This window comes from Nipponia nippon, unplaced genomic scaffold (genome assembly GCF_047370975.1).
Source record: "Nipponia nippon isolate SJK-2023a ecotype South Korea unplaced genomic scaffold, ASM4737097v1 scaffold_3, whole genome shotgun sequence".
In the NCBI taxonomy this organism is placed as follows: domain Eukaryota; kingdom Metazoa; phylum Chordata; class Aves; order Pelecaniformes; family Threskiornithidae; genus Nipponia; species Nipponia nippon.
Window position 1 is genome coordinate 8182948 of NW_028262347.1, and position 17725 is coordinate 8200672.

A 17725-nucleotide genomic window follows, 5' to 3' on the forward strand; every position below is an offset into this window, starting at 1 on the left:
TGACTTCAGCCTAGCCAGTATGTATGAACAGATGCCAGACGTGGCTGGACACAGGCATTCCTCTGTGGGAATACTGCCGGGCCATAGATACACACTCTGCCCCACAGTGTATTTGAGTATTGAGGATTTATTGCACATTTTTTTCCATGCCTTTCTGAAAGAAAAGCCTTTCCACGTGAGAGATGTTCTGATTTAGCGTGACGACTTCTGCAGTGAGTTGTCACTGTTTAGCTGGTGGAGCTACCCTGAGAACACATATATTCATTCCTGGGAAAAGATCCACCAGTGAAGTGGATTTTATTTGCTGAGCTTGTTCATATAAATTAACAGCATGACAAACATCCAGAAGAGAAAGAGATCAGACCCATGCTGGTGGCAGCCTAGCTAAGGATTGCTAATCCCACAAGGCCATTGTTTGAGGATGAGAATTCACTGCAAACCCTGTCCAGCTTTGCTTTCCATGAACAAACAGTGTGTCTGTGTTCTGGTCCTCTCTCACCTCAAAGATTTACTCAAAGGGAGTAACTTTACCTTCCTGCTCCTGCCTGTGTGAGCCAGAGCAAAATGCTTCCTTCCCTGACAAAAATATAACAACCTTTATCTGAACCCCTGCTAGCTCTGTTTTCCTCTGACCTCCTTGCTGCCTGGGTCTCCACACTTTACTTAGGTTCCTGCCCTTTGCCATGCAGCTCCTGTTGTGAGGTACGATTTCACTGTCCTCTTCTGGTCTCAAAACACCTCTGTAAAATCAACTAGTCAAGCAATCCCTCCTTCCTTCATCTCCATCCTTCGCTTCTCCCGGACTTTAGCTGTGACTCTCATCTGACTTTGTTTACCTCCACTGTAAACCCTGAGGCAGGGAATGATTTTCAACAACAACCAAGTGACCAGGGCTTTAGAAAGCCACCTGGGGAAGCTAATTCTAAGATGAGAACTAATATCACTCCCATCCTGGTGCCAGACATCCCACTTCCCCTGCAAGACACATGGCACTCCCTCTTGCTTTCATGTATGGCTTTAAAACTATAGAAATGGATATTTAGCAGAGTCTCATAAAATAATATTGCACAAGAAGAGCCACGGGGCAGTTCACAGCTGCCCAAGCAGTTCTGATTGCTTCCTAGATTCCTATGTTGTTCTCGGTGGAAAGCTTCCAGAGAAGCACTAGATGACAACCTGAAGACAGAGAGACTTCAGTTAGCTGGGCAAGTGTACAAGGGCAGACATAATTTCTTCTGAACTAATGTGAAGAACATCCTTATAAAATCCTCCTTCTTTGACACAGTGCTGTGAAATTTTTAGTCTTTGATTATAGAAGAGAGTAAAGACACTGGACATCAATGTTCAACAATGGCAAACCCCAAGGAAATGTGTGTCAAAAGATGAACCTTGAACAGTACTGCAGAGATTTGAATAAAGGAGGAAAATTTCACGCTGCAAAGCTTGTGAAACTTCCTATTTTCAGCACGGTCCTTCCAAGAAACCTTTGCTTAAAAAGGCATGCTTCCTTTAAATGTACTTTTACAGCAATATAAAAACTACGGCATCTTTGGTGGGCATGCTGCCTATCGACATTGCTGCAGGCATGTTAAGGGTAAAAACAATTTGATGGTCACATAAAAGGTGAAAATGGTTCCTCTGTAGCGTCTCCTCTTCACAAACTACCATTTACTGTTCTTGCCTGAAGCTTCATGTCTTCAGTAGTTACCCAGTGTGGTCGAATCGTACATTTATTTCGACTAGAGGGAAAACCCCACATGATTACTAAATCCTGACACAGTAAACATATTTCCCTGTAATGAACATCTGGCACATCCCGTTACTTGTATTACTATCCCCCCAGTTAGGACCTCCAGCACCAACCTAAGCTTTCTCAGCTGCAATGCTTAGGAGAGGTAATGCAAGAAAGGTATCTGCAAAACCAGGCAATCCTTTACCAATGATATAGCAGGTGTCACGGGCACCCAGACCCTTAAAAATTAACACATCTGTCATTAGGTATGGTACAGCATTAGTTATCTCTGCTTTCCACCTCATGGCAGCAGGGGAGAAGGGAGCATTCTGTTTATGGTATGGATGGGTCTGCAAGCCACTGTGCACCCCCAGATTATCAAAATACAACCCTGTCTGTGGGTGGGTCTCTTCGCAACCATTCCTTCAGCCCTTGCTTTAGTTCCCAAGCCAGAACTGAAACCTCTGGTAACAGATACATGGGGCCTTTCCAACTTCAGCCAGCTGGCTGGAGTCGGTTTCTTCTCCAAATGCCTTCTGCCCAGATCAGATTTGGGGATGGACATGGGAATTCTTTAAGTGCTGGGAAACTTTTTCAACTTCTTGCCAACGTCTGACATCCACAGGGGAAGAAAACCGGTAGAAAAGCCATGCTAAGTTAATGCCCATTCCTAACTCTTGAGGCAGCTGGCCTTCCGTCCACTTCAAATTGTAACTCAGTGTGACAATGCTCTCATTACTACCACAAAAAAGCCCATAGTCACTCTGGTTTTCACACACTCACTTTTCAGACACTGAATGCTGACTTTTTCCCTATGAATTTCCCCTATGGATTACGATTCCAGAACAGGAGAGGTCACTCATTTACTAACAACTGTTGTATGGATCCATAGTTCTAAGATGTCTCTTGGCTAAGATCCTGCTAGAATGACTTGTCTCTGCTGTGCTGCCAACTTTCATAAAACAATACAGATGGCAATATTCATGCTCATTGAGTGGTCTTTGAAATGAATATGAGAGTGGCTCGGTACCACCAGCTTTCACACATTTAGCAGTTCCACTCGTAAAATCTGCATTCTGTGGGATCCCTGCCCTAGCACAGACTCCTCAATTTGGCCCCTAGGCAAGATGCTTGATAACAGAGCTGGTATGTTCTTAATGAGTCTTTTTTTTTTTTTTTAAATTTGCCTAAAAGTCTAACATTTTTGCAGAAGAGCACCAATAGTTTTGTGTAGTTCTAAGCACAGGTGGATCTGGATTGTATACACTGGAAATCTTCAGCTCTGGATCTACCCTTGTGGTTTGAAGCACCCAAAATGTAGACTAAGCTTTTCTCTTGGGAGAGACAACAGGCCAGTTCTGGAGTCACGGGGCTTTGCGCAGCCTTGATTTGTCCTAAGATATATCCACCACTAAATATGGGGACATAACAGAACAAAGAGTCTCTTCTCTTGAGAAGCCTGCCTTGTAATTGAAGTTAAATGAATGACAATCACTATGTAGGGGAAAAAAGCTTCACTTGGGAAGAAATTCCAAAGTAGGTCTTCATTTTTTGTGGGTACTATGGAATGAATGAGAGTGATGTCAGATGTAATATAACACTGGAGTGGAAAGGATAACAGAAAAAGACACAGTAACACTGCGCTGGCTAGTTCTAGACATGAGCTATCCATTAAAAGTAAGTCAAAACCCTCAACTTAATTTTGTACATATGCCATCCCAACCCCCGGCCTCTCTCTGGGTGTTTTAAAGCTGCAAGAGCAAATTAGTCTTCTCAGAAGATATCTTCCTTGGAGGCAAAGACGCTGTGTACACAAGAGCACCGGCAGCTGCTAGCGGCTTCCAAACACTAACAGTTCCTTGCAAAATTCCCAGATGAAGAGAAATTCTCCCAAACTGCCATAATCTTCATTAAAACCTTTCTAGTCTGGTCCAGTCCAGCCTATGAATATGTTCTATGCCCATGCAGCAGCCAACTGGTTGCCATAAAATGCCATCATTTGCTATTTGTGGGTAATCCATTATACCATTACGTGGTTGAGTCCAGAAGGCAAATACGACAGAGCTATACCCGGATTCATTTGGTCCCTGACATAACGCACACCCTGGGCACAATCCAGAGGAAACGGATGGCTCGCCGGCGAGGAAGCGAGTGTTTTCCCTCCAGGTGGCTGGCTCAGGTTGGTTATCCTGGCAGAAAGAGGTCTTTGTTCTGCAGCCCGACCCAGCTTGGACTTTCCAGGAGTTGAAAACCCACAAATAAAAATGTAAAGACATAACGTCTGATCTTGCCCTCATACAAGGTTTCTCTGTGGGCAGCTGTGGGCGTTAGTATGGCTACTACTTATTTACGCTTGTGTGAGAAGAATTTTCAAAGCCAAAGACCTCAAAAGAAACCTCTGTAAAAGTGTTTGTTTGTCCACAGGTGTTTCTACAGCATGAGAAACCAACAGCCTCATTTCCTGGCCTCTAGGGAACAGGTTGTCCGTAGCTGTATCCCATGGGAAGGGCTTGCCATCACACACTTACCTGACACAAAAGTACAAAACAACCGGTCCTGACTTTTTGGGGAAGTCATGTTCCAGCACCCGGCGGTCCAGCTGAAGCCAGTTCAAGTGTCCCCTGGCAAAAGAAGAGACAGTTTTGAGCCTGGCACCGAAGAGGTTTCTCGCTACTCATTGCAACGAGGTCTGGGGTGTTACAAAAGATGAACGGAAGCACATGCTATTTGCCCTCGGCTATTGCATGATATTTGAAAAACACACAGTAAATGTTTGAGGAGCGGAGGTGATATCATCCTGGCAACAATTCAGTCTGGGAATCGAACTGCTAAAGTTCAATCTGTCAGGGTGAAAGCTGGCAGCGCCGAGCAGGCAGGATAGCCCCAAATGTTATGAGCTTCACCTTTTTATTACTGCCCCCTGGAGCAGTCCTATCATTAAAAGTCTGTCAAGATTTTCATTAGAAATCCTTGTTGTTAAGAGTTTCCACAATGCCTGCAATATTTCACTCAAGGCTAAACCTGACTCTACAGCCTCAGACAGTTTATTTACCACCCACATGCCTGCAATAGTCTCTCTAGGTTTGCTCAGCCTTCGTTTTTCCTCCTTCAGAGAGCTCCTGAAAAACAGCTGCTCCATGAAGCGTTCCAGCTCCAGTTACCACATGCTGCTTTTCTTTTGCCTAGATGGTACCTGTCGCTATTATTTTCTCCTATAATTTATCCATTCGTGCCTTGCTGCTGGAAGCTTTCCTGGGCAGGAGCTCTGTTCTTTGTCACGTTCCCTACATTGTAGAGCACTGTCTGCACGTGAGAGGTATTTTATAAATACCGTTATTTGTATTACAGGGGCATCTCACTCCCCAGCTGAGACAAAGGCCCCGTTAAATTCGGCACTGTGGAAATACATAGGGTAAAATTCAGCCCCGCTGAAGTCAGTGGGAATTTTGCCATTGCCTTCAGTGATGCTAGGGCTGCATATTCTGAGCGTTTTGCTATTGATTTCAGTCAGACCAGATTTCACCCAGAGGGAGAGGCAGCCCTGGCCTTCAGCACTCTGCTGTCTAGACAAGCAAGGCGAGACAGAATTGAAGTGATTTTGGGGAGAATCTTGCAGCAAATAAAGCGGGAAAGGGAACTCAGATGTCCTGAGCTGTATTCCAGTGCCTATTCACCAGCTCGTGCTAATCCTCAAGAATAATTCTTCATTCTACTGAAAATGAAAAAAAAAAAAAGGCAAAAAAAAAATCTTGGTTTAAAAAAAAAGCATTAAACTAACTTCCAGGGTTGCCACAAGCCTTAGCAATGTACCCTGTCAGCAAACACATTCAGCTTTCATAAGGGTCTGCCCGTTACTGCTTAGCAGCGCCTGTGCTTTGGGCAACTGAGAAACCCCTTTGGAAAGTAAGCAACACCACCTATTTAGCAATTTAACCCGATTTGTAGCTCCCACACTCCATCTTTTCTAGAAAAATAAATAAAGGGGGAAGTAGCAGTTTCAGGAAGCTTTGAATCACCTGGGTTCAATTTGAATCTCTGTACAGCTGCCCTGGCTTACGTAGATGCAGAAGAGGATGGGCAGCTCAGGGACCTTCAAGCCCAGGCAGCTCCGGGCTGCCCTGGAGACCAGCCGGGACATCGTGCGTGCTCACCTCAGCGCAGCACGCTGCTTTGCGCTGTCTAAAGGGTTCAAAATTACTTGTGAGCTCCACTCGTCACACCAATGGGTTCAAGATCAGATATTTATAAAGAAGCTATCTCACCTCAAATTTTGCCACGTAGAAGTCAGGCGTTCAGTTTAAGCAGCCTTTGCATCTATTTTGCAAGAGTACCAAGTCCCAACTAGGTACAAGAGATACATGTGGAGTTGGGGACTTTTCAGATGCATCCTGGACATCTTTTGGTGTGCAAAAAGGATCAAGCCCTTTTTTATCCCCTGCTCTAGACACCTGTGTGTTTCTCTCCAAGATATTTTAAATCTTAGTCAGTTCTTTCTCTAGATAAAGTTTTTAAATAAGTTTTTTCTCTATTGTTTTTCTCTAGGTAAAGGGCAGTCTGAACTGTGTATTCGGGGCACAGACTTACTAGCAGCGTGGCTACTGGAAAGGGGTGACAGAATGCAGATTTTCAAGCCAACTAGTCATTTCATATGTCTCTATTGCAGCACATGGACTGAGAACAAGTCTGCCCAGCCTGGGACAGTGCTGTGCAGTGATACTGCCTGGGATCAGTGGTGAGGATGGCCATGGTAACGGGACAGGGTGTATGGGGCTAACTGGTCTTGTTCTGGGCACACAGCACGATGGGGTCTCTTTCTGTCATTTCTGCTGCAGGGATGCAGTCGCCCAGCGCTAGTGTGGGATCCCTGCATCGTGCCCTGTTGTTCAGCACAGGTACCTACTTTAACAAGGCTTGGTTTTTAGAAGACAGATGCTCCAGGATGTCAGAAAATAAGCCCCATGGCAAGATTCTCAGCCCGGGCACCCAAAAATTAGAGGTGTCCACATTTCCTGCTGCATCCCTCTTCTTGAAATCTGTCCTTTTTCCTATTTTTTTTGTCCCAAAGTGCTGTTATGTTTCTTTTAACAGGACTCAGGAAAGCTGAAATTAACTGCGAGGGCCACAGTATGCATGGGGATTGAAACTAGACAGGATTACCCATTCCTAGCCGAAGTACAAAACGAGCATTTAACCATGTAGGCCAAGGAACAAAACACTGTCAGAGCAAGGAAAAGCCACGCTAAGCCTGACATCCTATCCTGAACCTGTCCAGCTGCATTTGTATCACCAAAGTAGCGGCCACCAGCAGCTGATGGCATTACACACCGGTTCCCACCAAGACCGATTTGCTGACAATGGACTTACTGTCTACCTCTGTGTTTATTCAACAGAAATGTCTGGGTTTGCCTAACAAGTACAACAAAGGGTTGAGAAACCATGGTGCACAGAACAATAATTCACTTCAAGGTATTTCTTGTTTTGAAAAGACTTACTCTTTTCATTCTCACTGCATTTTAACTTGAGAAACTGGTCGATATAATCAGTACAAAAAGAATATATGCATATGCGTATGCATACCGGGTTACACATTCATGTTGCACACGTGCACGGTTGTGCGTACTGAATAATACATTCAATTGCCACCAAGTTTTTGGGTTGAAGAGTTTCGTTACTCTCATCTGCATGGAGCTTAAATCCGAAGTTCCTTCAGAGGAGGAAGGTCACTTAAATCACTGCCAGGAGCTAACTGCTCACTGTACTCAATTACCACTTACAATCTTTCATCGCTGAGGGCTTCTGCACTGCAGATTGTCACCTAACTCCTTGTTTTCAAGCGTGCATGTGTGGCATGTAGAGAACAGCAGCAGTGAGCAGTCACCGGCGTCCCCCTGTGAATGTGGTCTATTGGGGAGCCAAACTCCAATGCCGTTACACCACAAAGGCTTTGCTCTGGAATGTGTCGTCCTGTCTTCAGCAGAACTATTCATGGAGCACAATCCCATGTAAGAGAGAGAAAAGTATGGGCATATAACCCTAGGCATGTAGTAATCCTGACAGTTTTCATGGCAGCTTGCTCTGGGATCCCATTCATACACGCTTATGTCTAGCTGGATTTCTTTCATGGTTCAATTTAGAGACACAAAGTACCTTTTGTTTCATTATCGCCATTGATTTGTTCATTTGGGTATTTATATCAGTGTATTCACAAATAATGCTGCAAACAGTTTTGGGTGGCCTATAGGGAGGTTGAATATTGGAAGCCAGATCATTTTTCTCTGTTGGTTGTACTCATGTTGGCAGTTAAACTGGTGCGTCAATAACAAATACATAATAGCTCTTAGAAAAACAAACTGGGTCCATTTATGTTACAGGCTGAGTATGGATTTTGGTGCCCAGGGTTCATATTGTCGATTGCATGCAGTAGTTCTGTTTTCTTTTATCAAGGCTCTCAGTAAAGAGTGGTACATCAATGAATACTTTGCCTCCAGGTAGGTCTGTTTATACAGTTTAACTGGTTAGTGTCCAGTTTTCTGTAAAGTGGATCCACACTGATTTGTGTTATAAAGGTATTCAGACCAATAAACCAATTCACGCCCCTTCAGTGTCAAACTCATGTTGAATTGAATGGACATCGAGAAACACCAATTCACATAATAGAAACCATATAGACTATTCTACATTTCCATCAATCATGACAGAAACAAAAAAACCTTTAAGCTCACAGATTTTCTCATTTAAGGTCTTTTAATCCTTCAACAGAAATACTTTTGAAGGGGCTGCAAAGCTCAAGGTGCTATATGAGTTTAACTATACAGATTTTGCAAAACGGTGGACTTGGTGACAAAAGAACTGGTCTAACACCAGAGCAGGACATTATTCTGAGAGCTGCACCCTCTATTGGACTGGCTGTTCAACCAGGACATGGGACACCTGGTCCCTCATTTTGGCTCTGCCACATGGCTGCAGGGTGGAAACAGGCTTCCTCCCAGTTCCCAGAGATGAGAGAGTATTCCCGGGAAGAGTGGTACCCTGCTCTTCCTTTGCCACCCCCTTGGCCATAGGGTCCTGGGCTGAGCAAGGGCACTCTCTGTCATTACCTCATCACGTTGGTGCAGTCTCTAGCGCAAGTGTAACACAAATAATGGGGGCCTCAATGCCTTGCAGTTTTTATCCTATGTATTACCTAGCTGAAGAAGCTGCTCTGCGGGTTCTCCTCTGGCAAGGGAGCAAAAGGGTTTGGATCAGCTTTTGGGGATGCAAAAGTTGGTAGTTCTCCATGGAGCAGGTGAATCACATCTAAGGACAAGTAAATGACGTGGAAAACCTGCCCGTGGCCCAGACGGGGCATCTGCTGCAAACAGAAGGGTAATCCTGACCACTTGCTCTCAGTGAATGCTGGAAGAGCTGATGCCAAGGGAAAGGGTGGTTAGCGGAGATTCATAATCAGCTGACCTAAAAAAAATAAAAAGCCCTTTCGCCATTCCTTTTCACTCTGAATAAACCAGCATACAGCTCTTCTGGCTTCATGTGAAGCTTGGCCCCACGTGCTGTACAGGGACACCCTTTTGACCTGTGCTCTCCTGCAGTTAATGGCTCACACCATAAAGCATTCCTATGATCATTAAAATAGGAGGCGTTATTCTCTCCTCCATAATAGTCTGACAATCTAATTTTAGTCACGCTGAATGCAGTAATGACCCTATATTATCACAAGAAACTATTAAGTCGCCAACGCAAAGGTTGTTCCTATTGATTTTCTTCTTAGGTTGTCATGATAGAGCACAACTAATGAATGGAAATCCCCAGTCCAAATCATTTCTAAATAAATTACTCTCATAGAGCTTTTACTCTTAAATAGAAGAATTGATTTAATACTTTAGTGGCTTTTCTTCTTTCTAAACTTGCAATTTAGCCAACCCCAGACTACATTTATGAACCAGGCTTGTTCTGTTTTAGCTGGTTATGAGTTCTCTTCAAGTAAGGCACATGGAAACTCAGCAAAGAGTGAAGAGAAGGAAATCCCTGAGGGCCTGCATCACAGAATTAAAGGGTTTCTTTTTGTGTGCCTGGTCTGTATCAGCTATAGGGCTGTGTTAGGTGCTGTGCAAACACACATTAAGAGACTATTTTTCCTACTTTTTGAAGAAAGGTTTTTTTTTTAAACTTCCATTTCACGTTGCAGGTTAACATCTGTGATACAGACAGCCCAGTTTATTTTCTGAAGGTGACATAGGACATCTATTTCCAAGACCGAGTCCAACCCCCCAAGTATATTTTTTTGGCTGTGTTCAGTCAAATAAAACAATTGCTGTTTGTACCAACTCTATTCAAAGATTTTTACATCTTAAGAGGAAATATTTTTGTCAAGGTTGTTTTCACAGCACCGAAGAAGCCTCAGTGCAAAGGTCAGACCCACGGTGGGGCAGCAGAAGGGCTGCAGACCAAGCTTCATATCAGCTAGGACTTACTGGCATATTTCTGGATTGCGTTTACCAGATTTAATGAGGGTGTCCCCAAATCTTTCATCTGGGCTGGGTGAGCATCTCCTAAAATGCACCCTGCTCCACCTTGACTGCAGGTCAAGAAGGTGACCGAGTGGATGCCATCACCTCACTCTTTGAAATCCCGTCCAGCCCGTGTGCATCCATCTGCATCCGCTGCGCATCTTTGAGCGCTGCCTCGACAGCCTCTGCCAGCCTCTCGCGCTTCCTCCCATCACTAACCCAGATCTTTCCTCACGCCGCTCCGTGCTAAACCTGGAAGCCCCAGGGAAGGCTGGGCTCTCTCTAATTGCTGACACCTCCTCATTAGCTTCCCTTGCACTCCCAGGGGAGCCCTTTGCCCACACAGCTGAGCTGAGAGCTGGGACTTGCTCAGCTACTATCTGGTTGCAGTCTGACATGTGTTTCTTGTTTTTAACCTGTGCTGTTAGGACGGTTAAGGGAACATTTTAATCTCTCAGTCTGCTTTGGCTTCCCTGCATGGCTTTCCTGCACCCCTCAGGGAGCACCCACTGAGTAACTTGCTCTCTCCAACAAGTAATATTGGTGAGGAGCAATTTCCTCCTCCTTCTTTATAAAATGCCAGTGCTACCTGCTGTTCCTCCTTTAAGGACCAGTGTCATTAATCTGTGTTGGGTTGGAGATCTCTTATAGTGCTGAGCTGCTCATGTCAGTGAGATGGGATGGACTCTGGGATCTCTTCTGGTTCAGGTCCTGCTTCTGCACGTGCCTGATGCCGAGCCTTCATCCATCCTGGGAGCTGTGTCTTGAGATGGCCTCAGGCTGCCCAAGGCAGGCACTTGCCAAAGGAACTGGCTCTAGAGGGGTGATTGCTGCTGAGATGAATGTGGATATGTTTGTGCAATTACCCAGCAGCCTCTGATTACCCGATCCTGAATCATTATTCCAGCAGATAATTTACATTTCCCTGCCACTTCAGCAGGAGAGTGGAGCTGGCTCTTGACAGCAATACTGCTGACTCAGCTGTTCTGGGAACACAGCATTGGCTTGAAAATCTTGGTTTTTTTAAAACAATATAGGTGCTGGAAGCCTCTTCCTGATTAATATACAAAAAATACCCTGTTGCAAATCAAGGTGGAGTATGGTGGGCGCGCATACAAGAGACAGTCTGTATGCCAAGGATAGTCTAACTACAGAGAGAAAACAGGCAGCTGGAAAAAAATAGCTGAGACTGTGCAGGTCAAAGTAGGGAGGTCAAAGTCTAGGACTAATCATAGCATTTGGCAGACCTTTAGCATTTCTCCAGTGCTAATTTTATACTTGAATTTTAAACAGGGGGTAGAAATGGCCTGTCTTGAGGCAAAACTTCAAATTTTGTGGTCATACTAGGACTCTGGGAGCTGGGGTTCAAGGCAAACAACCAGCATTGCCTGAGGTGACTGCAGATTCAGGGTCCAATCCTTTGGTTTAGCTCAGCCATAAGGCTGTTGTGTGATTCCTAGTAAGGTGAAATCCTTTCCACAACGGAAATTTTATATTTAAAAATGCTTTTCGTTCACGTTAAATTTGGCACTCTCTTCCTTTCTTATACTTTCTTCTTTCCATTTTTTAAGAAACTCTAATCTGGGATCTAAAACATCAGAAATAATAGAGTAATTTTGTGAGGTTTTTTTTTCTTTTCTTGAAATAACTTAGCATTACTTTTCAGCCTGCTTGAGTGAATAAAGCGATTAACACTTTAATTGAACAGTTCTGCCAATCTGGTAATAATTTTGAACTAACAAGTGGATCTTAAGTCCATGAGAGCTTAAGTTAACCTTTTAACAATGCCAAATGACACCAACTCTTTGAACACGGGATTAGGAAGGGATTGTTACTGCCTGTACACCTCAGGCCGTGCTTAACTCGCCATGAGAGGCCTCCAGCCCTCTGCAGAAGAGGTAGGACAGACTCCGATGTGAGATCCATGCCTCCCTAGACCTTGGTCTAGAACCTTGGGGTACACAGGTCTTCTACGCTGGTCATTTTGCGTAGGACAAAACCACCAAGATTTCCTGTGATCTAAGAGTTCCCCTTGGGTCTTTGATTTCTCGCACTTACGTTTCATCTGTGAATGCAATTCCAAAGTACTCCTTCTCCTTCAGGTTGAAATGAGATGCCACCAAGTCAAGCAACTCCTTGGCCAAAAGCTTTGGCTGGAAAAGAAGAATGAAAGACAGTGATTAACAAGGAGAACTTGGATAGAACTGCACTGTGCTTCTGGAGGGAAACGCTGCCCTTGAAGGTACTGCACTGCTATTGCTTTTATGTTCCCTCCGGTGTTCAAGCTAAATCTGCAAGCAACATTAGCTCCTTGAAATAGTAATTTCCCTTCTAGGTAAATACTAAAAACCTGGTGATTCTGACCCCTTCAGTGCTTAATGTCTCTGCAGACAGATGACCTGCCGCCTGCCAGTGTTCAGACCATGACCAGCACACTCAGGCCTCTCTGATAATTTTAGTTGTTAAAGCTTTTTATCAAGGACCTTTGCAAACACATTTCAGACACCCACTCTCCCACACACAGCACAGATACATGCTCATAACACTAAGAAAATACATAGTGCCAAAAGGTAGGATGTGACAGGACCAAATGAGAAGTAAATGACAGAACAAAATAGTTTTCCATTCAGTATTGCTTGTCATTTAGAAATAAGGATATATGCTCAAATTTAGGCATTTGGAAAGAAAGAGAGGAAAGTAACACACACTTTCAAAATAGCCTTTGTAAGAGCATAAAAGCCAAGCTCAGAGAAACTATTCACTCCATACAGAGGATGGTGCATTACTACCTTTTCTGCAAAAAACTTATTTAAGTCTAATGCGTCCTCCTGCCTCTATGAATTTTCACCAGCTCTGCTGAGCTCCTGTGTTTCCTACTGAAGTCTTGGCCATAACAGAGCTCTTGTCCTGACTGTCACCGGTAGGAAACAGAGGTAGAAAGGATCCAGGCAGCTGCAGCCTGTGATCCCACAGCCTCTAATAGCCCCAGATCCCAGAGCTGCAATGGTTACAGCAGCACTGGCACAGCTGGGGTCAGAGATCCCAACAATGTTCCCTGGTGACTGCTCATAAGGATTTGGTCTACAAATCTCTGTGCTGCAAGCCTCGGTGAAAATAAAGCTGTCTGCAGGCTTGACTGCCCCAATGAGTCTGCCAAGCAGCTGAGTAAGAGTTACCCCAGACGTGAACCTGTTGTTAAATGGAGATGAAATGATGATGATGTGCAGAAAATAGGTGGAAGGGACCTGAGAACCCTGCTGTCCTAATTGACTGTCCTGTCCTGTAAATACAAACACAGCTTGTGTTTAAAAAAACCTTGATTTGTACTTAATTTCCAAATAGATTCATAAAACTTTCAACCACTCTCTAAAAATGGTCCTAAATCCAACACTGTCCTAGTACCTGACACAGCTGAGCCAAGCCTGAAATACTTCTCTGGCATTCATGTGAGCGTTACACCGTCCTCCACCCACCCGTCTGCCTGCCACGTCCCAATGCAGTTACCAGCACCATCCATACTGCTCCTTGTCTGTGCACCCAATGCAAGGGTGGTTTCTAGGTCATGCCAGCAAAGAAAGAAGCAATAGCCATGCCTAAATGCAGCAGTAGCTTAAAGCAGCCTCCAAACATGAGGCAAGTTGCTGTGTGGGAAGAACAGCCTGGCGGATAACGAATAGGTGGGATGCAACAATTTTAATTTTAATTCCCAAATCAGACTTCTCAGGCACAACCGTTGGAGTCTCTGCTATGCCTACGCTACCTGCTGCATTGCCTTTCCCAGACTCCTGAACCAGCTCCCGAACGTCACTCAGAGCTGAGCGGACCAGACGTGGGGCTGTGGTCCTGTCCTTTGTCCCCTTGAGTCCCTTCAGGGACCCTAGCAAAGAGCACACCAGCTACGCCAGTCTCTTTGGAGACTCCTCAGAAACTTCTCTCCTGGCATTGGGCTGGGTGGGATGGACATTCCCAGCATCCCTGTCTCCTGTAAGATGAACCTCCTTTTGCCAGAGCTTTTTAAGGACAAGCTACGGTCTGGCTTATGAGGTACCCAGATACTGTGATGCAGAGGATGGTAAGACTGCCATGTGAATTCAGAGAGACGTAGGCTCTGTGCATGTGCTTACTGGGGGCACTGGATGAGTTTTCAGTTTAACAACAGACAAACAAACACAAACTTGTGAAGGAGAGAGAGGAAGGGGGTTTGTGCCTGCCAGTGTGCAGTCTGAGAGACCAAGTCTTGCTTTTCCCCCACTCCTGCCCAAGCCTCCTGTCTCCTTTCCCTCCCAATCGGGCCAAACTCTCTCTGCACCAGAAAGGGATTTCTTCCCAGCCCAGTGCTACCGCAGGAGGAGGGATGGGAATGCACGGCCAGCAATGGGTGTAGGGGAGGGCAGGACTGACCCCTTTGTGGCCAGGGCCACTGGTGGGGACAGTTGGTGGAGGTGAATCTGGGCATCCCCACGACAGCACGCATTGCAGGGGCGGTGCTGCGTGGCTGGCACTGCCTGGCTCCCAGTGCTCTGGGGTGACTCAGTTATTTGATAAATGGGCAATTGTGCTGCCAAGCAAGGAAGCGAGACATCAGCCAGCCTTGCTGGGTGTCCCACCTGAGAGGGCAAGGGTGGGGAAGGGTGGCAAAAAAGCATGCCTCAAACACAGCAGCATTTTCCCAAGCCTCAGTTAAGCACTTGGAGGGGATAGGTTGAGCTTTCGTATTTCGCAAGAAAGCAGAACAGAGCAATAAATGGCTGATGTGAAACAGGCTGGCTGTGGCCACAGGGAGGTGATGGGTCCCTCAGCTTCAGCCAGCCAGCGCTGCCACAAGGGTCACTTGACAAGGGGTAAAATCCCCTTCTGATGTCCAGCCACATCATGGAGAAGCGATGCCCAGCATTCCTTGCCCCACGCACTTCTGCATCCAGCCCCGACATCGAGTGAGGAGCAGCACATGAAAGCACTCGCCTCCAGCCACCCTCCCCAGGCAAGATGGGAGGTGAATGCAACGTGTTGCCGCCTTATCTCTGCTGAGAGAGACCTGGCTGCTGAAAAAGCCATGGAGAGGTGGTCAGCGTGGTGTGACAGCCTTCCCTTCTCTACTGCCTGGTGGCGGCTGCTTCCCTCCCAGCACAGCCCCCCTCCTGCCCCTGGGGCTCGGCAGGGGCACGATCTCCACTGCCCTCGCTGTGGGGCCTCCTCCAAAGCCTGCCGTAGCAGATAAGGGAGGATAACCCTTTGCCTTGCAAGATAAGGGAAAAGAACAATAGATGCAGACCCAGCGCTGGAGTGGTGCCAGGTTAGTTACTGGGCCAGCATCCCTGAAGAGGCTTACAGCAGTGAAGTTAAGCCCTGCTAGTCCCCTCCAAGATTACTTTCCACTCTCCTCTTAAGCTCTGCAAGGTTATTGTCCTTTCCAGTGGGATGAGTCCTCTGTCCTCCCAACACAGATGGGCAACCTGAGTCCTCGGAGGGGAGAGGAGGAAGGGGTCTTCTCCAGGTAGCAAAGACTCTTCAAGACAAACCTGCACAGCAGGGATAAGGGCAGGAAAACCCTGCCAGGCACAAGCCGGGCTGCAGCCCGTCCCACTGTCTCAGGAGAGACCCACGCGCTCAATGGTAACAGTTAATCTGCTTGCCGTTCGCAATGGGAACGGCTGAGCAATGACCTCCTTTCATATGAGCTGCACAGACAAAGAGCTCATTAGCAATGCCTGTGGCAAGTTGTTTTAATTCATTATTAATTTCTGGACTTCATTTTCCAGAGGGATATTCATTTTGCATTAATAAAACTTCCATCACAGACACATTGAAGAAGATGGAGAGCACGGAAATCAATAGAAAGCAGGCCCAGGACCTTCTACATCCAATATAGCGGGACGGTCAGTAAGATAGCTTGTGAATCTCACAGGCATAAATCAGGAATAACAGGTGGCATTCAAGCCAGAAACCGAACCGTGTCCTCAATGCTGCAGAGCTGCAGAGCTGCAGAGCTGGACTGTGGTGCACTGTGAGCTGCCCAGGCAGATGCTGAGAGCCCTCTGCATCTGCTGCTCTTCATCTTCTTTCTACCCGTACCTTCCTGGTACCCTCCATGTAACCAGCATCAGAGAAAGCAGCCTGGGGGAGCATGTCAGAGCTGCAGCTGGCTGGCCTGAGCTCGTGACAGGGTACCCCAGCAGAATCCTTCAGCTGGAGCAGGGAGACCTGAGCATGCTTTGCTGGTGGGGGTGGGTTGTCAGAGCAACGTTATTCAGCCAGGGTTTCCCCTGCTGCTCCCTCCAGCTACAGGACCCTCTTTGCAAAGATGTACGTGAAGAAGAATGCACTTTAAATCAGCTGTTATTTGTACTAGAGAAGTCAGCAGGCCCCCAGTTGTCCCAGCACACTGGAGCTGTGGCTCCTGGTGAGCGCTCTCCCCCTGCCAGGAGGAAGGGCTGAGGGACCCATGCTCCCATATAGTGGAGTCTCTGGCACACACAGCAGCCATTTCATACTCAAATACACTGTCCCTGAGGCTTTTCTGCATGGCAGTGAGCCAAGGGCTTTCCCAGCTCTGGACCCCTACCTGTACTCCTCAATTCCTCCTCCAGCCTGGGACAAGCGACACTTTGCAGCCTGGGCTCTCCGGACTTGCAAACACAACACTTTCCACAAAAATTAATACCTCAGTACTGGGTCAATGGATCCACCTGCCAGGCATGATGGCATCAATGCATCATCCCGGGGATTCCTGGTCATCTGTAGAGTGGGCAACTCTTCTGTGAAGTCAAACCTGCCTTGGGAGCACTCTGAGGTTTCTCCCTTCCTACTTGGAGAGGCAGGAGAGCAGAGATGGACTCATTAGGCGCTGCCTCTTTATTAGCAGAATGACCCAGACACCCTTCACTGTGCCCTGGGCCGTGCCTGAGAGGTTTGTATGAAATGCTCCATCATGCTCTGCAACCGCAAAGGGCTTCTGCCTCAGCAGCGAGGAGCACAGCGAGCACATGGCCAGGGCTCTTCTGCAACCCCGGCTCCTGCAGCCTTGAAGCAATGAACTCATTTCCTCCCTCCCCTCCAAAACAACTGAAGTTTGTTCAAATAATGACTTGGAGGAAAGAGAGAGCTTTATTAGTGGTGTCAGGAGGTGGCACGGAAAGAACTGAGCCTCAGTAGCACCTCTGTGACTTGAACCTGCACCAAGGAAGCCTCTGCAAAGGCACTGAAGACAGTGCAAGAAGGTACGTATGGGATCACAGCCGGCTGACGCTCCCAGGGCTGCCTCCCTGCCTTTCCCCCTTCCTTAAAGAAAAGCCTCCCACACCCCGGACTGCAGGCACAGCCTGCGCTAGAGAGAACCACACCAAGGCAACCTCAGTGCATGCAACGCCTGGGCTCTGTCTTTACCTCCTTGGCTCTATTTTAAGGAGCATTCAGCACTGACAAATTAACCACAGGGGATGAGTCCCTCTTCCATGTACTGTGCTTATCTCTATAAAGAGATATACAGGTG

General features: G+C 46.5%; 1 protein-coding gene across 5 annotated transcripts in view; it reads right to left on the reverse strand.

Annotated features, from left to right (window-relative positions):
- FRMD4A (FERM domain containing 4A) overlaps positions 1-17725 on the reverse strand; it is a 386480-nt gene that overhangs the window by 90853 nt on the left and 277902 nt on the right. For all 5 annotated transcript variants that reach the window (XM_087764139.1, XM_087764138.1, XM_009467272.2 and 2 more), the window contains 2 exons: positions 12295-12389; positions 4261-4353 (listed from right to left, as the gene is read on the reverse strand). In XM_087764139.1, coding sequence (XP_087620265.1) covers positions 4261-4353; positions 12295-12389 — 188 coding nt within the window. The remainder of the gene's footprint in view (positions 1-4260; positions 4354-12294; positions 12390-17725) is intronic.